This window comes from Rhincodon typus, chromosome 15, assembly GCF_021869965.1.
Source record: "Rhincodon typus isolate 14 chromosome 15, sRhiTyp1.1, whole genome shotgun sequence".
Classification (NCBI taxonomy): domain Eukaryota; kingdom Metazoa; phylum Chordata; class Chondrichthyes; order Orectolobiformes; family Rhincodontidae; genus Rhincodon; species Rhincodon typus.
Genome location: NC_063346.1, coordinates 48320153 through 48342204, shown reverse-complemented (window position 1 = coordinate 48342204; position 22052 = coordinate 48320153). Strand labels below are relative to the sequence as shown.

Here is a 22052-nt window from a genome sequence, read left to right as displayed (position 1 = left end):
CCTAACCTGTTCTTCCTCCCACCTATCCCCTCCTCCTACCTCAAGCCGCACCTCCATCTCCTACCGACCAACCTCATCCCGCCCTCTTGACCTGTCCGTCCTCCCTGGACTGACCTATCCCCTTCCTAACTCCCTACCTACACTCACCTTTCCTGGCCCCATCCCCGCCTCTTCGACCTGTTTGTTTCCTCTCCACCTATCCTCTCCTCTATCCCTCTTCTATCCGCCTCCCACTCTCTCCCTATTTATTTCAAAACCCCCTTCCCCTCCCCCTTTTCTGATGAAGGGTCTAGGCCCGAAGCGTCAGCCTCTCTGTTCCTGTGATGCTGCTTGGCCTGCTGTGTTCATCCAGCCCTGCACCTTGTTATCCAAATAAATGACCTGGCTCAGCATCCACTAGAGGGCCCCAGCATCACAACTATCATTCATCAACCAACTCAATTCACTCTGTGATTCAATAGATGAAGTCATTGGGTACCACAAAGGCATTGGGACCAAACAACATCCTGGCTGTACTGCTCAAAGCATGAACTTCAGAACTAGCCACACCAAGCTCTTCCACTACATCAGTAATCATGGTATGTCCTGTTGACATAAATTCCATTCAGTCAGTTGCCATCTCATCAGTCTAGTCTCAATCATCAGCAAAGTGATGGAAGGTATCAATGCCAGTGCTGTAAAGTAGCATCTGCTCAACAACAACCCTCTCACTGATGCTCAGTTTGAGTCCTGCCTGTATCCCCTGCTTCTGACCTCATTATAGCATTGGTACAATAACATAGACAAAAGAGCTGTACTTAGGGGCAAGGTCAGAGTGACTGTGCTTGACTTCAAGGTGACTGTTGATAGCATGTGACATTAAGCAGTCCTGGAAAAAATGATGTCTATGGTAATTGGGTTGGAGAGGGGGAAGCTGTTCACTGGTTGAATTATAACCAGTAGAAAGGAAGCTGATTGGTTTCCAAGAACTGCAATCATCTTCAGCCTTGGAACATCACTCCAGGAGCTCCTCATGGTAATGTCCTAGACCTGATCATTTCAGCTTGTTTTTCAGTGACTCTTTCCATCATGAGGGCAGAAGTAGGTATGACTGCTGATGATTGCGCAGAACTCAGTGTTATTTGTGACTCTTCAGATATTGAAACAGTCCAATTCTGCATGCAGCAAGACCTGGATTCTCAGACTGGTGTATGGTGTGAATTTAACTTGTCACTTAAGTGCCAGGCAATGACCATCTCTGACAAGAGAAAATCTAACCATCGCCCCTTGACATTGAATAGCATTACCATTGCTGAATCCCCACTTTCAACATCTTGGATTTTAGCATTCACCAGAAACTGAACTGGAACAACTATATAATTACCATAGCGACAGGAGCAGGTTAAGATTGAGAATTCTGTGACCTCCTGTCTCCCAAAGTCTGTTCACTATTTTTGAGACCCAGTTCAGGAGTGTAGTGGAACATTTTCCAGTTATCTGAATGACTGTAGCTTCAACAACACTTAAGAAACGCAACACCATCCTGGTCAAAACACCCACTTGATCAGCACCCTGTTCAGTTTAAATAAAGGACGAATGGAGGTCTGGATCACACGGGAACGTGCAGCTTAAAATTTATGTTCAGGGAAAGAAAATCTGCAAAGTTTCACTTTTACAAGTACGCAATCCTTAAAGATCTTTTCCCTCCGTCTATTGGTGCACAGTGTGAATGACAGCAACTCAGCAAGCCTCCTTTGACAGCACCTTCCAAACCTGTGACCTCCACCATCTAGAAATTTTTTTTTTAACCTTGTTAGTTTGACACAATTGATGGAAGCAGCAGCTGAACAAACCGTAGTAATATGTGTGTCTTTTTTTCTGAATGACTCCCAGGTAACCATGACTATTACAGTGCTGACATCACTAACTGGTTTAAGCACCTACAGTCCCTAAAAATTCAGCCACTCCACAATGAAAATGTGAAGATTCACAGTCTCCGTGAGGACAAGGACTGGTTCTGTCTGGCTGGGGTTGATGATATCGAAGCGGAGCTGTTACGGTAGGTTCTTTGTTTTCCATCCTGTCACTGTGTACTCAGCCTTGTGGAATGTGTTCCAAAGGTATAGAATGCAGCAGCTTTTCTGAGAAAGTCAAATAACTGGCACACAGTAGCTGGCCTCCTTCTTCCTCAGTGAGTGACGTACGAAAAACAAATGGGAAGTTTGTTATATTTTCCCTTTCAACAAGAAGTTAGCAATTTGTCCACTGAAATGTAATGCACGATTGTGTACTTGTAAAAGTGAAACTTTGCAGATTTTCTTTCCCTCATGATAAATTTTAAGCCGCATATTCCCACGTGACCAGACCTCTACGTCCTTTATTTAAACCGAGATAAAGATTGTGAAAATAATACACAACTTTGAAGGTTCTGTAAATAGCTTTTGCTGTGCTGAATTGGTTAAATGGCAGGATGTGGTGCCATTAACCCCAAGGGTGGGTGGTGAATAATGAAACGAACTGAAAAAGTGGAGGCCGTAAATTATTTTCAAGTAACAATTTGAATCAGATTCTAGCTGAACGCCTAACTGTTTTGGATTGTTCTATTTAGACTACGATGTACCCCATTCCTTGTATAAGAGGGTACTCGTGAAATCTGAGGCACTTTGTAGCTGTTTCAGATCCGGGAAAACCTTGTGTGTAAATACACCTGATATCTCAGTTTGAAATTTGACCCAAAAAATAGGAACTTAGGACTTTCAATGTGTGCTCATTGAAAATTAATTACAATTATTTTAAAAATGTATTTATGAGTATCAGGTAATATTTGACACCTTGCAGTAGCATTTTGTTAAAAATGCGGAGTGGAATTCAGTTGAGCCCACTGGAGCTTGCATCAAGCAGGGGTGGGAGTGCTGGAAGAATCAAGTCTCAGTTAAGTAGGGAGACACCTTTTATCCCTGAGCCCACCGGAATTTATTTGTGCATCAGAGATTTTACAGGTCACCTGTGAGTCCTGAAGGTTGCTTGGTAGACATTGACAGGTTCACTTGTAGATATTTTGTAACCAACCTGTTCAGCAATGTCATGACGTACCTCTGGAGCAGGTGGGACTTGAACCCAGGCCTCCTGCTTCAGAGCTAGGAACGCTGTCACAGTCTTGTTCAATGGTTGACAGGTAACAGTGCCAAACTGAGGAACCTGGCATTGGGACGTTGGGGGATGAGTGTGACGTTTGCTGAAAATCCTCGTTGTCTTTGATCTATTTTTCCAATCAACCTGTTCAGTAATGTTATTACACATCTCTGGAGCAGGTGGGACCTCTACCTAGGCCTCCTGGTGCAGGGGTAGGGACACTACCACTCTGCCTCAAGAGGGCTTCCTTGTCTTTGACTTCAGTTTGGAGAATGGCTGACAGCTGTTGGTTTGGAATTCCCACGTTATCAGGGACTCGAGTATGTGAAGGACCTGATGCTGGCCAATTAACTGCCTGTCGGCACTTTAATTACATTTGGCTTCCCCACTGGAAGAGACCTAGGGATCCAACTGGTTTATCAGTCAATCAGGGGAAACCAGATAGCTAGAACTAGATCCCAGCAAAGGGAATCAGATCAACATCATAGGGGCCTGTACGTTGTAATGTCAGAGTACTACCTTTGCTGTGACGTAATTTACTGTAAGTTAGATTGCCCCAACTCTCTTGTTTCTTATCTCAGCTAAGGCATTGACCAGTGGCTCTGGGGTGTGGGACATATTACCTTTGCATTGAGTTAATCCCCTCCACTAAGGAACAATTCAGAGCAGCAATATTGGGCTGCGCCAGATTTGTCAGCCTTCTTAGTTCCATGTCTGAGTTACTTGCGATGGGGCTGGTGGAGAGGAATATCAGAGAGGAGAAAATTGAGATGTTACATACTGCAGAAAGCTTTAAATTACTTTTCTCTTTATACGCGTCACTCAGAAAGCTGTTAAGTACCATGATATCAGGAAAAGACTTTACCCTTAACCAGTTACTGTTCCACATAGGTAATTTTCTTATGGAAAATATTTATAATTTGAACAAAGACTAGTATTTCAATAAAAATGAGAAATGGGGAGTACGAAGCTGGGACTGAAAGAACTGAGAGGTAAAGAGCAAATCTGATCTCTCTCTGCTTCCTATTGCAGAAGAAGGATACAAAAGCAGCTGGGTGGATTACTCTGCCCATGTAGTATTGACCACTTCCCTGTATCTCATGACCTGACTGTTGCTGTTTTTGTGTAGGTATCCTGGACATGGTATGGACTTAAATAAAGCATTAGATGGTTGCAGTACCAAAGATGCTATTGTGTTGCTGGCGCACCAACCAATAGCTGCTAAACGTGCCTTGCAAAGCAGGCCAGATATCAGCCTGATTCTCTCAGGTATGCACCTCCTCAGTTATTTCTTGTTTAATTTTGTCCTTTGATGCAAAAGCATTTGATGTAAAAATCAGAGTATGTTGAAGCAATGTCTAAAATAGTATTTGTTAGCACAGAGTTCATTCTAAATGAATTTTCATGATTTTTCTAATGATTCCAGTAACATTAAAGTTAAAAGTGTTCAGAAAGAGATTTGTGTGACCCATGATCATGTTGTTATCCTCTGCAAAATGTGACAAAGGTTTTATAAAGTTTTTGGTAATTATATATACTTCTGGACCGCTAAGTTGTTAATACTGTGCTGTGATACGGTCCCTTAAATAGAATGCAATTTCGTCATAAGGCGCCCATCTTGGTTTAGATATTTATTGCCTTGAAGATGAAGTCATGCTATTGGACCTGTTGAGTCTACCTCTATTTGCTGAGTTGTTCATTTACGTTGCTTTATAATAACTTAAGTGTTGCTATAGTGAGGCTTTCACCATTACATCGTTGTTATGGAGTAAGTTGAACAATATCTTCTGGAATCTGCACAGTGCAGAAACCAAGAAGTTGATTTCTCCTTTGCCCTGTGTTTTCAACAGCTTTGCCAAATAAGTTCCTCGCCAACAGACCTCGGATTTTCAGTACTTACCTACTTGTTATTCACTGAAAGTTAGGGCTAGCGTATTCCGGTGTAAATTTGGTCTGATAAGCTTTCACTGCCAAACGACCTCTGCGGCACTTACTTTTGCAGGTCTGTAGTCTTGTTCCTTCAGAATTTAGCTGTTGTTGTAGAATTTTTGAAGATGTATTTTTTTACTTTTTCTGTCACTTTTATTTCTCTTAAGAGCAACTTGTATTTATATGGCATTTTTAAAACTAGCCCATGACAATTCACATTCCATCTTGCTTTCCCTCCTTTTATTTCACACCTGGTACATGATTTTATTATTAAATATTCCAATTTATACTTCCTGGTTTAGAGTCTATATGGCTGTCTAAGGATTTTTAATCTGATTGATGGAGGAGTCTCTCTGTTGTTTGCCCTAATCTTAAATATTACAAGTACCCTGACGAGGGTGGTGCAATGAAAAGGTTCTTGAGGAATAATGAATTGTTGCTGAAAAGACTACACAAGTAGATGGGCGGCACGGTGGCTCAGTGGTTAGCACTGCTGCCTCTCAGCACCAGGGACCTGGGTTCGATTACACCCTCGGGCGACTGTCTGTGTGGAGTTTGCACATTCTCCCCGTGTCTGTGTGGGTTTCCTCCAGGTGCTCCAGTTTCTTCCCACGGTACAAAGATGTACAGGTTAGATGGATTGGCCATGCTAAGTTGTCTGTAGTCTTCAGGGATTTTTAGATTAGGGGGATGGGTGTGGGTGGGATACCTTGAGGGTCGATTATGGACTTGTTGGGCCTAAGGGCCTGTTTCCACACTGTAGGGATTCTATGATTTTGATGATAAAGTCTGTGGGGAATTGTAAAGCACGAGGATGGGTGAACGCCATTCCTTCACCACTGATTGTAAAATCCTGGCTTTTTTTTTTAAGCCAAACTCCTCCTCTTGTGCCCAAGACACCATTTCATTACTTCCAATGTCCACTTATTCCACTTTGCAACAGGAAGTATCCTGAAGGCAGGTTGGCATTAATCCTGAACATTACAGTAATGTGTTGTGATTAGATAGTGTTAAATTGGGTTAGAGCTGGGTATACTTTATTGGGACAGGTTTGCACATATTGAGCTAGTGCAATTAGAAGGAATGGAGGGGGGAAAATAAAGCTCAAAATAGCTTTATTTTGAAATGAGGTATTAGTCTTTACAGTGAATGAAAGGAACATATTTTGTTTTGAAAAAAGCAAGGCCTCTGGTGCAGTACGCCAAGGATCGAAAGAATAGGAGAGCAAAGAACTGGGTTAGCATTTTTTTCCTATTCATTTGTGGGTGTCACTGGCTGGCCAGCATTTACTGCCTGTCCCTAGTTGCCCTTGAGAAGGTGGTAGTGAGCTGCCTTCTTGAACCGCTGCAGTCCACCTGCTGTGGGTTGACCCACAATGCTATTAGGGAGGGAATTCCAGGACTTTGACCCAGCAACAGTGAAGGAATAGCAATATATTTCCAAGTCAGGATGGTGAGTGGCTTGGAGGGGAACTTGAAGGTGATGGTCCTCCCATGTTTACTGCCCTTGTGCTTCTAGATGGACGTGATTGTTGGTTTGGCAGGTTCTGACTGAGGATCTTTGGTGAATTTGTGCAGTGCATCTTGTAGATAGTACACACTGCTGGTACTGAGCGGCAGTGGTTGAGGGAGTAGATGCTTATGGATGTAGTGCCAGTCAAGCTGGTTGCTTTGTTCTGGATGGTGTCAAGCTTCTTGAGTGTTGTTGGGGCTGCACTCATCCAGGCAAGTGGGGAGTATTCCATCACACTCTTGACTTGTTGCTTGTAGATGGTGGACAGGCTTTAAGGAGTCAGGAAGTGAGTTAGTCACTGCGGTATTCCCAGCTTCTGGCCTGCTCTTGTAGCCACTGTGTTAATGTGGTGAGTCCAGGTGAGTTTCTGGTTAATGGTAACCCCCAGGATGTTGAAACTGGGGGATTCAGTGATGGTAACACCATTGAATGTCAAGGGGCAGTGGTTAGGTTGTCTCTTATTGGTGATGATCGTAGCCTGGCATTTGTGTGGCGCAAATGTTACTTGCCACTTGTCAGCCCAAGCCTGGATATTGTCCAGATCTGTCGCATGTGAACATGGACTGCTTCAGTATCTGAGGAGTTGCAAATGGTGCTGAACATTGGGCAATCATCAGCAAACATCCCCACTTCTGATCTTATGATGGACTAATAGAAAAGAGAACAGAAATGTTCCTGATAATTTTGAGAAACAAAGAGAAATAGAGTTTTGCAATAAGGACTGAACTCCAGAATTGTTCAGGGTATAGTCAGTCGATGTTCTAGTGCAATTCAAAGTACCTCTATACTCTGTGAACAGTCCCAAACATTCTAATCAGGTATTCAAAGCCAAACAGGAAATGGGGGATTCAGAGGAGGAAGATGGATGTATGGATCAAGGACAGATATTGGATGTTGCTTTATTGACTGACAACCTAACTGGTGGTGGTCTTGTGTTTAATAACAGTATCTAAAAAGGTTGGAATATTTCTTTACTGAAATATTTTTGAAGCAATGTAGATTGCATACTGCTGGGTTTGTGGCATTGAGTTAAAGGTCCATTCCTCACACTAATTTCACACATAATTACTTTTCTGTAATTGTCAGCAGTCGGGTGTAAGTGACTATTAAGTTGAAAACGTATTGAAGAATTGCTATCTTTTCCATCCAGCCAGCCTATATTAGAAGCTGTAGTTATATTTCCAACATTGCTACATAATCTGTGCATCTAAAGAACTATTATTTAATGAATCATTTGCCCCTTTTATAACAGAGATTGTTAACATGGAAACTGGATTGTGCAGTTGAGTTATTCCCTCAAGCAGTTCATCCAGAAAATATAATGCTTCTGTTTTAAGGGCAACTCTTTGGCCGTGAGTAGTTTGTGCCCTTGTTTTCCCAGTGATTTCCAGATTTAAACTGCTGACTTGAGTTGTCACTCTATACAAAGAGGAAGTTGATATTGAAGGAATGTCAGCCTTGCCTGCCTTGTATCTGTAAAAATGTAATAGAGAAGATTTGAGGACAGAGCCCAGGGCTGCCTTCTTGGACTGGAGATGCTATCGGACACAAAAGGGCCATTAGAACAGAGGTTGTGAAGATGGAGAAATTGATGTTACCCCTCACTTAGGGTAGTGTGCTGGAAATCGAACCCCACTATTCCTGGAGCCATCACAAAAGTTAAAGATTATATAAAAGTTCCCCAATTTACTTATCTTTCAGTCCCAGATTGATGGACAGCATGGTCCAGGTTACTGTACTGAACAAGATTCAATGTTTATTACAAAGCGTTAAACTCTAGCTACAGGTAAACAGTGATAAATCATCAGCATGTAATGCTAACAAATTCTAATTCCCTTATAAAAGCCTTGTTACAAATACACAGGCAGAGAGACAGGATAAAACAGATTACGGATAGAAGGGAAAATTTGGAAAGATGGCCCTGCAGTCTTTGTTCCCATGTTCTGTTGTTGAAAACATCTTTAGGACTCTTCTGCTGGCCAGCGCATTGCTTCTATCATCTTTCTTCAGATGCTTGCACTGGTTGGTAAGAGATATAAGGTGGCCAGTTCACTTATTAAAAGCCTCTGTCTTTCTAGTTCAAAGTTAGTGCTTCCAATAACTGTTGCCGGAAAGATCAATAATTTTTAAAGGTTTACTGTGTGTTTTGACTGCAGAGAACAGAGAGACTCCTCCTGAGCTGGTGAAGAACTAAATACTCCTCTAGCTCTCTCTCTTCTCATTTTTCCAAGCTCTTTTTCACTTCAGTCTACCATTTTTGCAAACACCAAATGTAAAGACAGATCTTAGGCTGAAATAAACAAATGCTCTGAATAATGTTTTAATGAACTGCGAGGGCCTGAGGAGCCCAAGCTTAACTCTGTGTTGAGATAACTGATCTTAACCAGGCCAGTTACAAAATCTTATCATCCCTGGGTGAGGTAGTTGGTGGAATGGAATGCACAAATCAGCCAAGTGTCCTGTTCCTGTTTATTATCCTATGATTTCTACCTGTTTCAGTATCAGGTCAGGTCAGGTCAGGTATAGGTTCTGCTGCAATGTTCTCTCACCCTCAAGTTCCATCTGTGGTTAAGACATTTGAGACTACTCATACCGTGGAAACTATAGCGCAGAATAAGCACTTGTGTTCAGATCAAAAGAAAATAGGGGAAAAATATTGGAGCAGAAAGTAAAGGTAAGAAAAATTGTACTAATTAGTGACTTTGCAGAGATTCCAAGTCAGCCTTTTGACAATTTTCTTCAGTTCCAGAGGGCTTATCGGGCTACATGTTTGAGTTTGCTTTCTTTCTGTGATTAAAGTGTTCATGAAAGTTTGTTTGCTGGAGAAGACTTCATTGGGAATTCTTTGTTTTTGTGCTCACTTGAGGTTATAGCGTATAGGAACATAAAATTACATAGCAAAAGAAACCTGTGTCAAAACCTGTACGAATAATTTGATCCTGCATTTGCAGCAGGAAAAATGTTCAAAGGCATCAGAAATAGGACGAAACTAAAGAAAAGTAGCTGTTTTGAAATAAGGTAAAACGCAACCTTGTTAATTCAACAAGTATTCCTGATTTTTTTTTGTCATGGGCAAACAGGCGTCTCTGTAGATAAAGGGACATTGTTTTCCTCCTGATTGGGAAAGCAGTGTTTTATTACTTTTCTGCTTCCTGAGCCCTGGCCTGATTGACGTAAAGTTTATTAAATTGACTAGATCATTCATTTAATTGTTGCTTTTATCTTAGAGAACTTGCATTTACACTACGTCTCTCACAATATTAGAACATCTCAAATTGGTTTAAATCCAAAGAATTATATTTTGAAATTTGATACAGTTATAATGTGGAAAACATTTCCATTTGGATCTCCTGATATGTGTTTATATGCATCCTGCGCCTTATCTCCTATGAGTTCTTCTCTGTTGTTTATGAAATAATGGAACGATTTCATGTGATGGAATGTATGTTGGCATATTAAGTGTAGATGTAATTGGCTACAATGGCATTTTTTTACAAGGGAACATAGAAAATGGGAGCAGGAGTAGGCCATTCAATCCTTCGAGCCTGCTCAAACATATTGAATCTACAAGGCTTTGTAAGTTCTGGGCATTGTTGATATAGTGAACATGTATTTCACCACTGGGTTGTGTTATTTTAATTCACCACATCTCGGTTAGAATTATTAACAGCAATGAGATATCTAATGTATTCTTACTCTTACTTTCAACAGGTCATACTCATGCTGGCCAGATTTTTCCACTGGCAATTGCGGCTTATGTTTTGAATCCATTTTTTGAAGGTCTTTACAAAGCTGGTGAGAACAGTTTAGTGTATGTAACTCCTGGGACAATTTACTACGGGATTCCAATGAGACTTGGAAGCAGAGCGGAAATAACAGAAATCATTTTAAAGACCAGATGACCTGGTCGTTATGTTGCAGGCCCTCCTTTCGTGAGCCATGAATGTTATACCCGGATATATTTTGGGTATTGAATTTGAAGAATAAGTAGGTAATCTTCTTGTATGATAATTAATAAATCACTTGAGTTAATTGCCTTTGAGCAGGTCTATACACACTTTTCGAACTGTACAATTGTCACTCAGATTGCCTTATAACATTGTAGTTACAATGTGAGAATAGGGGTAAGAAGCAGCACTACTTAATCATATTTACATTTATGCCTTTTCAGTCTCCAGGTGATGTATGGGTTATCTGTGTGATCTCCTCTAATGATGAGTTAGGGATAGATTGAGCAGGGCTGTGAATTACAGTCCACTCTCTATTTGCCCTATGTCAACTCACCGCAACTCAATATGTGCCAGATGCTGGATCCAATCCATAGCATTGTTCAAAGATAAGTGCACAGTGTTCAAAGCCCATTTCAAAAATGTGTCCATAACATGCATATCTATTTTTATTCTCACTTTGCCGACTTCCATCAGACACCAAATTATATAAAAAAACATTTGTTCCCTGATCTTGTACATTTCTTGTTTAAATTTGTAATTTGACACATTTCCATAATTATAATTTATTAATGTCCTAAATTACTGGTAATCTTTTGAATTCCTTAAAATGGTGCAATGTTAACTACTGCATTGTTTAGCAGTGGTTATGTAAATACAGTTCTTCTCGATGTAATTTTAAATAATTTTGACTTGACTTTATACCTCTGAGCATATTTCAATCTTGGAGAATTGCCTTGCAATTTAATTATATTGATAAACATCCATGCTTCCTGAAAGTTTAAAAACTCTTAATGCCGAATTAATGCTGCCACTTTTTGAAGATTTTTGTCATGCCACTCATAATTTTTAAAGAAAGGTAGGCTGTATAAGAAAAGTGATTTCCACTTTAGTTGCCATAGTTAAATTTTTCTAATGTAGGTTACCAAATGCTTATTTCTTTTGACACCTGTTAAAAGTTTGCAGTTGTCCTCTGTAATGAATAGCAGTAAGTCTCTGACAGTCTAAGTAGAATTACCAGATTGAATGTTTTAAATCCAAACAAAAGCTCTTGGCATCCACAAGCTGTAGAAAAATTACATTTTTAAAGATCTAATCGAAAAGCAGAAATACTGTGGATGCTGAAAATCTGAGAAGCAACCAGAAAATTCCAGGAAAATAAAACTCAGCAATTTAGGCAATATCTATGTAGAACGTGTAACAGAGTTTACCTTTCATGTCTGACGTTTCATCAGAAAGAAATCTAATCCTGATCACTTGAAGTTTTCTTTTAATATTCAAAACTTGAATTATTCAATAATTTGAATTTTGCCGGTGAAAGTAAGAAATTAGTGCTATAAAAATGAATGATTAGCCAATTTTAAGATGCATCCTTGAATTGAGTGAAAAGATGTTTATTAGTTTTCAACAACTTTAATTAACTGAAAGAAGGTTGTGGTGGGAGGGTAAACTTAATTTCAAGAAAAAGAAACCAGGAATTATGTAAGCTGAAATAAAACAAAATGCAGAAAATCTACAACACATGGAATTGAAATGAAAAGATGGGCAAATATTTTGGAGATTGCACCTTTCATCAGAAGCCTGTTATATATTTTTTGGAAGAGATACTTTATGTTTTAAACTAACCTTGTTCTTTTTGCTGCTACCAGTCGACCCCAAATGATTAGACTATTAGACTGAAACATTAGACCATTTTTTGTGCACCACGTTGAAGGCAAATTATGCAGATCTAATCTAACATTTAGGCATAACAAAATTCTAGCACTGCGGTATGTTTGTTTAGAAAGACAATATTGGATTTGATTAGATGCAAAGGGTTGGTGCTGCACTGTAGAATGTAACAGCAAGCCACAATTTACAAACAGAACTTTTGGACTTTGTGGTTATATTATCCTGTGGAATCTTGTCCTTTTTTGTTTAAAGATTAATAAATTTTATTGTACCAAAACAGAACTGTGTCTTCCATTTCCAAAATGGTATTTATTATCCGTTTGACCACTTTGAAAAGTTGAGATGATCAAGGGTGTGAACTGGAGCTAATAAAGCACACCGAGATGATATGGCAAAGTTGAGGGTGTTTTAACTCATACTCTCTTTGAATGACGGAGTGAGAGCAGAGAGCTTTAATGCAGCATTATTGGCTGGTTGCGATATTTCTTATCTCTCCGTTTCTGGTGTTAATTTACCAGGATGAAAGACTTTTATTCCTTAAAAGACTAACAACATTTCGGACCCACAGAGACAATCCTGCTGTTGTAGCAGTGTAGCAATTCCAGATCAATAGTCTGAGTCATCTACAGCTACCCATTCCTTCCTGTGGTGCCGCTCAGATTCCTCATACTGTGTACAGTAAAGGGTGTATCCACACATTACTTCACTGCAACTGTGAAGCTGGTTTCAATGTAAACACAGTTATGTCATTGTTCTGATTTCCCACTGCAGTGAAAAATCAAAAGGGAGGCTGGCTTTTTCATTGCCTTCCACCATTCTCCTCCCCATCCCCCGTAACAACACCACCCACAGGGGAGATTCAAACCCAGACTTACAGATTTGTTGACCACAGTCTAAACGTTGCCCAGTATGAAGCTGAAGTTTATTTATTCTCGGCTCATTGTGAATCCAGTGTGATTTAATGGATACTGTGTCAGGATGAGGAGTTCATCTCTTCTTCCATCTGGCAGTGTCTGCTTCCAGATGGAGGTGAGTGTTCTTTTCATTTCCAAAAATATATTCTTTTTAAAAATCACCTCCAGGTACATAGGTTCTAAATCAATTCTATAGTCTTTCAGAGAGAAAAGAACGAAACATTTCTCTGAGCTTCTCTGCAGTTGTAAAAACAAAGGCATTTTCTACTTACGCGGGAAACTATTTATGTTCATTTTCAGACAGTGAGAGAGTCTTAAAAACTGAATGGACCCTTATTAAAGTTAAGCTGAAAGACCTGAGCTGGTGGTCTTTCCCCACTCTGCCTTGGTGGCAGCTGTCCCAAGTTTTAGTGCTACAGCCTGTCAGCACACAGGACCTTGGAATGTGCCAGTCTGGAACACTCAATTGAGCTCAGCACTTTACACCGGAAGATCAACAAGTTTCGGGCAGACCAAAGAATGTCTCTCACCGAGCTGATGGCCCTCCAGGGGCATTTGATGTTTGTCTCGCCGTGTGTCCGAGGGAACAGACCATAGAGCACGGTATTGCTATTCCTGTAGCAAGTGGAAGGGTGGTTCAGTCAGTCTCCTACAATGGCTGGAGCGTAAACACCCAGCAACCCCCCCCATCAACACTCCTCTGTGTCTGTCTGTGTGGCTCGATGTTTTCTGTCTCCACACTGCTTTATTCTAACCTCATTGGCTCCCAGTGTTGATTTTGAATGGAGTTGGGGAGGAATGAAAAACATTGCCTGGGTTTTTTCCTTCCTCCTGGGTGAGTTCCTGTGTCAGCCAATCAGGTGGTTAGTGATCACTATAGCTCCCTTGGTACCTGTGGAACTGATGGGTATATATTCTGAAGACGTTGCAACTGGAGATCCAAATTTCATACATGGATAGACATCAACCTATAGCGTCTTCCCCATGAAAAGCAGACAGTAGCAGCAAGAGATCTTCATTTTTGTAGTACAGCGAAAGCAGCTTAAATATACCAACAAACGGTAAGACTTAAAATACCACACATGGAATAAAATTAATTGTGCCTGAATATATTATTTGTAAATCGATTTAATAGTAGTTGATCAAAGATTGGCAATAATTCATTTTAAAGGGAAAAAAAGCTGGATATACATGAAAGTATTGGATATTTTCCGACTGCAGACATGTACTTAGGGGCGGTGGATTTGCAGTTTGAGGTCAACAATACTGAGCATCACACCATCGAGATTGACAAGGACAGGCTCCTAGTCCGGAGAGGACAAGAATTCCACCTACGTGTGGAGTTTAAACAGCGGGCATTCCTGGAGGGTGTAGACCAGCTAGCAATGTTTCTGGACACAGGTTTGTGGTGAGATTACTCTTCGGGACTAACTCGGTTTAAAACTCTGCCTGAACAGTACACATCCCGCTTTCAGTTTCAAGCTTGTCAGTGATCAATTTCTGAGCATGGATAGTATAGAAAAAAAAACACTACTGTTCATTCAATTTGTGGCTCCTCGTACAGGAGTTTGGTCTAAAAACCTTTTTTTTTTGTATAGACAGTGAGAACTGGAGCAAGGATAGATTTAACATCTAGATATTTCAATATATGACAGAGCATTAAGTTAAAATTCAAAATCCTTTAATTCATCTCGCTTCTGCCAAGTCAAAGGAGTGGTTATGGGCACCCACATGTGCCCCAGTTATGCCTGACTCTTTATAGGATATGTGGAACAATCCTTGTTCCAGCCCTACACTGGCCCCTCTCCCACAATTCCTTTCTCGGGATATTGATACCTGCTTCGGGGCTGCTTCATGCTCCCGCCTGCACCTTGAAAAATTTGTTCATTTTGCCTCCAATTTCCACCCCTCTATAACTTCCACATCATCCATTTCCAACACTTCCCTTTTTTCCTTGCCCTCTCTGTCTCCATTTCGGGGAATAAACTGTCCACTGCCATCCACTACAAAGCCACTGACGCCCATTGCTACCTTCACTACAGCTCATCACACCCTATATCCTGCAAGGACTCCATCCCATTCTCCTAGTTCCTTCGCCTACGTCGCATCTGTTTGGATGATGCCACCTTCCAAAGCAGCGCTGCTGATATGCCTTTCTTCTTCCATAACCGTGGTTTCCCACCCATTGTGTTTGACAGGGCCCTCGACCACATCTGACCTATCACCTGTGCTGCCCTTGCTGCTTCCCATCACTCACAACAGTGTGATCAGGTTCCCCTTGTCCCCACTTTTTATCCCACCAGCCTCCGCATTCAAAGCATCATTCTCTGCCATTTCAGACAGCTCTAGCAGAATGCCAACACCAAACTCATCTTCCCCTCAGTCGCCCTGTCTGCATTTTGCAGGGATCATTCCCTCCAGGACACCTTAGTCCCTTCATTGACCACTAACACCACCTCACCTTCCCATGTAACCACAGAAGATGCAACACCTGCCCCTTCAGCTCCTTAAACAGTCTTTCCAGGTGAAGCAGCATTTCACCTGTACCTTCTCCAATCCTGTGTATTGTATTCGCTGCACCCAGAGTGGCCTACTCTACTAATTGCAGACTGGGTGACTGCTTTGCAGAACACCTCTGGTCCATGTGCAAGCAGGATCCTTACCTTCCTGTAGCTGGTGATTTTGACACAGCGTCCTGCTCACGTGCCCATGTGTCTGTCCTCAGCATGCTGCAGTGTTTCCAGTGAATCACAGCACAAACTGCAGGAATAACATCTCATCTTCACAATAGGCACTTTACAGCCTTCTGGACTTAATTTTGAATTCGACGTGCTTAAATTGTGAACAACAACTACTTTTTCCTTTTCTTTTAGCTTTACTAGTTACATTCTCTGTCACCATGTCCTCTCTCCCCTCCCCCCACCTCAGTGGGACTGTCTGTCCTTTCCAGTCTGGCAGGTAGACTCACCGTTGTTCTGCCATTCTCACACTCCGATCACTTATACTGAACTATCAACATCCCTTCTCCCCTGCACCACCCCCACCCCCAACTATTGCATAAATGCTGGCCCCTCCACACTTCACTTCAGCACTGATGGAGTCATCTAGACTTGAGAAGTTAGCTTGCTCTCTCTCCATGGATGCTGTCTGACCCACTGTGATCTCCAGCAATTGTTGTTTTCAAGTCAAAATATGCGCACGTGCCCTATATAAAGTGAACCTTGAATCCACTTTAGTTTGGAATCGATATTTGGATCAACTCTTGTAAATCTAGGTTGGATTAAGGTTCAGTATACATTGTTTCCTCCCATTCTATTTTCTAAAGGAGGTGATTAGGTTGTAAGTGTACTTCAATTAAGACATGTAACCATCTACACAGAGCCTGCCCCATCAGAAGCAGATGGGACTCGAATTCAAGTGCTGCACTCCAAGCTGAAGTGGGGCAAGTGGACGTTCCGTCTTCAGGCCACTTCAGGGTACATTCACCTGGCTGTTCAGAGTCCACCAAGTGCCTGCACCGGCCACTATCATATCTACCTGATACTTTACCCAAGTGGAGGCGAATCCATTCAACAGATCACTGCGGGAGATTTTCACCTACTCTTCAACCCCTGGTGTCAAGGTAAATAAACGGCTGAGAGCACATGCATCTTTTAACGAGTACGTTTTTAATGAGAACATATATTTCCAAGAAATACCCCTGTGCTAAATGTACACGTCATGTTTTAATTAGCAATTTTGATTTCCTTTCTAAAGGCAGCTTCAAATATATTGAAACTTTCTGAGACGGGGATGAGATGACGAAATGACTTTTCATGTCAACATATTCTCGTGGATTTCTCCAGACATCCATCCAATACCCGAACTTAATTTGTCAAAGACCATGTTAATTAGGCAAAGGAAAATAATAATACAGAATAATATAAGATGGAGCAACCTCCAATCATTGCTCTTGCAGTATAGAATATTACTTTCCCCATATGAAGATAAACCTGATAATCTTACAGAAAGTGTATCCTTCTTTGAAAATCTCTGGCCCTGAACTCTGACTTGTTCATATTTTCTTTTGTTCGAGAAATGGATGTGGCCATTGCTGCATTTATTGCAAATCCCTAATTGCCCCTGAAAAGGTGTTTGTGAGCTACCCTCTTGAACCACTGCAATCCAAGTGGTGTAGGTACAGCCACAGTACAGCTAGAGAGCTCCAGGATTTTGACTCAGCCACGGGTAAGGAGTAGCAATATATAACTGGAAAGTTTTCAATACAAAAGAAAGGCTGCTAGAGATGATTTGGAAGTATTGGTGGTGATGTGAAACAGAAGAACGCACAGTTAAACTCCATTGGTGTGCTCTGTGTGGTCTTTGAGAGATGCAGTTCCAGTAAAACAGAATGTTAATGAATTTGTGTTCATAAAATATCCCTTTCCTCTCACATGATATTGTAAATGGTTAAAAAAAATCCTTATTTTCCACTTTTCACATGCCCACAGCATTTTACAGCCACTCTCCAAGTGTAGTCACTGTTTAAAAGTAACCAATGAAACCAGTTTGTGCTTAACAAGATGCCCTAATGGCCAATGATGTAGGCAGGACCTTTGAAAAACAGCCCTGTTGACAATGAACTGTCAGTGCAGTTGATGTGTTTAAATCTTAACCGTGGCTTCAACCAACAACCTGGCTGAGAGAGAGAGATGGACCACTGGGTCACACTATGCTTTACAGCTGAGGCTCAGTGTCAGAGTGAAGGAGACTCGTACAAACCCATACAACAAACTTAGGAGCAATAATAGAAGGAACAGGCTCTAAATGAGAGAGTCTACCAATGAGAAAAAAAAGGAAAACATTAGATTATTTAAAAGCCTTTGCTAATCCTGTTTTTAGGGAGTTCAAGTTTTTTTTATTCACTTGAGGGATGTGGACGTTGTGGGCTGGGCCGGCATTTATTGCCCAGCCTTAGTTGTCCTTAGGGTGGTGCTGAGCTGCCTTCTCAAACGGCTGCAGTCCATGTGCTATAGGTAGACCCACAATATTCGGGAGGGAATTCCAGGATTTTGACCCAGAAAGAACACAGCAATGTATTTCCAAGTCAGGATGGTGAGCAGCTTGGAGGGGAACTAGCAGGTGCTGTCTTTGTCCTTCTGGATGGAAGCGGTTGTGGGTTTAAGCTGCTGCCCAAGGATCTGTGGTCCATTTCTGCCGTGCATCTTGTTTATAGCACACCCTGCTGTCACTGAGTGTCGGTGGTGGAGAGTGTGGATGTTTGTGAATGTGATGCCAATCAAGAGGTTGCTTGGCCCTGGATGATGTCAAGCTTCATGAGTGTTGTTGGAACTATATAATGTCAGTATAGCTATAAAGCTATACAGGAGAAATGATAATTGACTCTCTGAGCAACTGATCTTCTAAGTTATCAATTACCAATCCATGATTAAGTATGATATAATTGAAAGTAGTAAGTAGTATTAATGAGGAATGAGCAACTAGAAAATCATACATTCAGTACCCTGATCCATTTTTTACAAAGCTTTTATTCATTAACCAGCATGTACCCCCATAATCAGATCATGCAAACAATTATTCCCCTAAATTCTCTTGGCCGTATCGTTTCTCAATCCAGCAGTGACAGAAATCTGAAAAAGACAATATATAAGACAAAAAATTATTTCACTGTATTGATCTCCTATTCAAAATCCAGTCGAAACATTTTGTGCTGTAGGCTTACCCTTTGGAGTATCAGTTATAACATTTATTATGTCACCTCGGCTTTGAGGTTTTGCCTGGTCAATTTAAAAATGACTACACAAACACATTCCTTTCCTAAATGAATGCCTCATTAAAATGCTGAGTCCCAACTCTTTGAGCCCACCCTGCTAAATAAGAATTGGAAACCTTATTACTTATCTAAAAGGAGTAGCTACTACTGCTGTGTGAAGCTAAATTTTGCAGGTGTGTTTAGTTTTTGCAGAACTGCATAAGAGTATTTTGTTTATTTGCTTCATTAATGAAATTACTGAGAGAAGAATTATGCAATTAAATTATTTGGCACCTATGTGTGTACCTTCAGAGAATGTTTGTAGTGTTCACTGTGTGCTGTTAAATGGCCATGGTATTCACATGATGGCCATCAGACAGAGCTTTACTGTCTACACTACATATACCAAATTCTAGAAGTACCCACAATCAAACTCGCACAGCAAACTCTTTCATATATTGCAGCTCTCCATAAAAAAGATAATTGTAAACATTTCATTTAGATTTTAAAAAACACTCTAATCATGCCAAGACCATGACCTAGTTTACATTTTACTATCTTTTATACAGAGAATAAATGCAACAGGAGCAATAGAACAGTCTACTATTTGTGAGTGAGAAATATCTTGACACCCTCTTCTATTGAATTGGATCATTTATTGTCACGTGTATTCAATGTAAAACTACAGTGAAAAGTGTGTATCTTCGCCGTACATATATGGCGCCATTCACGTTAACTTAGAATAAGATAAGAAAAAAATGATAACTTAAGAGAGTCCAACTTTCCTTTCTACTGCCGCAGACCCACTCCAAGCTTTCCAGCCCTCGCCATGCCTCTGCCAGTGTCTCGCTCCGGGCTGCCTCACTGACCCGATCTCACTGCCGCTGCCTCTCCGGCCCACTCTCGGCCCCCTCTCCAGCCCACTCTCGGCCCCCTCTCCAGCCCACTCTCAGCCTCCTCTCCAGCCCATTCTCAGCCACCTCTCCGGCCCACTCTCAGCCGCCTCTCCGGCTCGCTCTCACCACTGTTGCCTCACCAGCCCGCTCTCGCCGGCTCATTTTGATCCGCTGCCGTCGCTCTGGCCCACGCTGGATCCACTGTCACTGCAGGAAACAACCCGCGCATTCAGCTCCCACCACGTGGCTCCCGATCGCAACCCAGCTCCTTCCCAACTTCTTAGGTAGGTCGTTAAAAGGGGTGGGGAAGGGCATAGAATTACTACGGAGGGAGAGAGAAGAAGGGAGAAAAAAAAAGGAAGGACAAAGAAAGGAAGAGAAAGCAAACTGACGAGCAGAGTGGAGCAACTTACCCTGCTGCCATCTTGCTGGAAGTAACTTAACGGGTCTAGTTCTGCGCTCATACCTCACGTGAACCTTGACATTCAAGTCCAGTTTGATGATACTAACGCCACATTGCATTTCCTTATCGTGTGTTTAACTCAGTGATAAATAGTTACCATTACTAGAGCAAGATGGCAGCTTAGCAAGTCATTCAGGCATAGATCCTGTGAATTTCATCAACTCTGCCATTTTGGGCTATAGCAAAGCCTTTACATCACCAGTGCTATAAATCAGCATCCTGAATCAGGGAATGAATTTCATGACATTCTTTAATATTCAACAGATTTGTTGAATAGAAGTATGCAATATAGAGTACAGTGGTAATAAGCTACCACTGACCTGAGGAGGAATTGGTTATTTCAAACAGTCAGCTTTTATTAAGTTTAAAACAAGGACATTTTCAGCATTTTGCAAAAGCTAACACATTCTGTGTGACTGCAACAACTGCAAATTATAATGGCATATCCTGCCTTATTATGGTAACCACCCCCTCACCCCCAACATCAAGGTGCTTAACACAGTGGAGGATGGATCTGTGTTGTGGGAGTAAGTAGTAAATAGCAGAAGTAGTTAAAAAAAACATGATACATGAGACAGATTTTAAGGAGACTTTTGCACCTCGGGAGATGAAAAGCACAGCCTGACTGAGAGGTTTTAGGGAGGAAATTTGAGTGTGTGTAGTGAAATGACTGAAGACTCTATCCCTAGTAATGTTGGGGAAGGAGGGAGGATATATAGAAAACATAGTAAGACCAAAATAAGTCAGTAGGTATTTACAGGGACAAGATAAAATGAGATCAAGGATGTACTTAAACACATGGATGAGGCTCTTGTAATAAATGTACCAGGCCAACAGGCACACTTGTCAGCTGATTCTGCTAGTAACAGTAGGACCTGATTATCAAAGCAAAATACTGCAAATTCTAGAAATCTACAATAAAGCAGCAAATGCAGTAAAGACTCCCAGGTCTTGTAGCATCTGTAGAGGGAGAAATGAAACAGAGTTAATGTTTCAGGTAAATGACTGTTTTTCAAAAATCCATTCCTATTATGTTCCCGCTATTTGGCTCAGGAATGCTGTGTTCAGTTTCAGTGTCTCCTATTGTCTCCTATGCAGAAGTGATTGAACTGGCTGAATACTGGATAGTACTTTAATGCAGTAAGCCAGAGGGAAGCTGAACTGTGAGCTTACTTTTTAATGTGTGGTTTTGCACAATAAAATGCAAATCAAGTAGAGTTAAAAGGATGAACATAGCATTGTTTGGAATTTAAGTTGTCTATCCCCTCAGAGGATGCTGTGTACCTGCCTGATGAAGACTTGCTGCAGGAGTATATTCTGAATGAGAATGGATTGCTCTATCATGGCTCACATACCAACATCTACACATTACCATGGAATTTTGGACAAGTAATACTTCCATTTAATTTTTCACAACCTACCGACTTTTTTATTCCATTTTTTAGTGTGTCATTTCAAGACATAGTGCCATCTTTTGTTTTTTTTCACAGTTTGAAAAAGATGTCATTGATATTTGCTTTCAAATTTTGGACAACAGTCTCTCTGCTCTTAAAGATCCCTCGGCTGATGTTCTAAGAAGAAACGATCCTGTATACGTCAGCAGAATAGTGACTGCTATGGTGAGCGTGGAGATATCTCAGTTTTTTTTTTAATGTAAATGTGCATGTTGCCTTAAAAAGGAATTCTTCTTCAGTTCTCCGCCCAAAGGCAGGTCTGAACCACAGACCCCAAACTCTGCCATGGATACATAGGGATACACCCTTTGCTGTAAGCACCCACTGATTCATTCAAACCAAGCAGTGCGTACACGCGCACACACACACACTCTCTCTCACACACGAGTACACACACACACAC

At 41.2% G+C, this 22052-nt stretch overlaps 2 protein-coding genes across 2 annotated transcripts in view; one reads left to right on the top strand and one right to left on the bottom strand.

Moving 5' to 3' along the window:
• The window catches only part of tmppe (transmembrane protein with metallophosphoesterase domain), a 22062-nt gene extending 9615 nt beyond the window's left edge, over positions 1 to 12447 (top strand). The window contains exons 3-5 of the mRNA XM_048605692.1: positions 1873 to 2038; positions 4241 to 4380; positions 10264 to 12447. Of these exons, the coding sequence (XP_048461649.1) occupies positions 1873 to 2038; positions 4241 to 4380; positions 10264 to 10454 (497 nt within the window). The 3' untranslated portion in view covers positions 10455 to 12447. The remainder of the gene's footprint in view (positions 1 to 1872; positions 2039 to 4240; positions 4381 to 10263) is intronic.
• The window catches only part of LOC109914298 (plasmolipin), an 83054-nt gene that overhangs the window by 28522 nt on the left and 32480 nt on the right, over positions 1 to 22052 (bottom strand). The window lies entirely within an intron of this gene.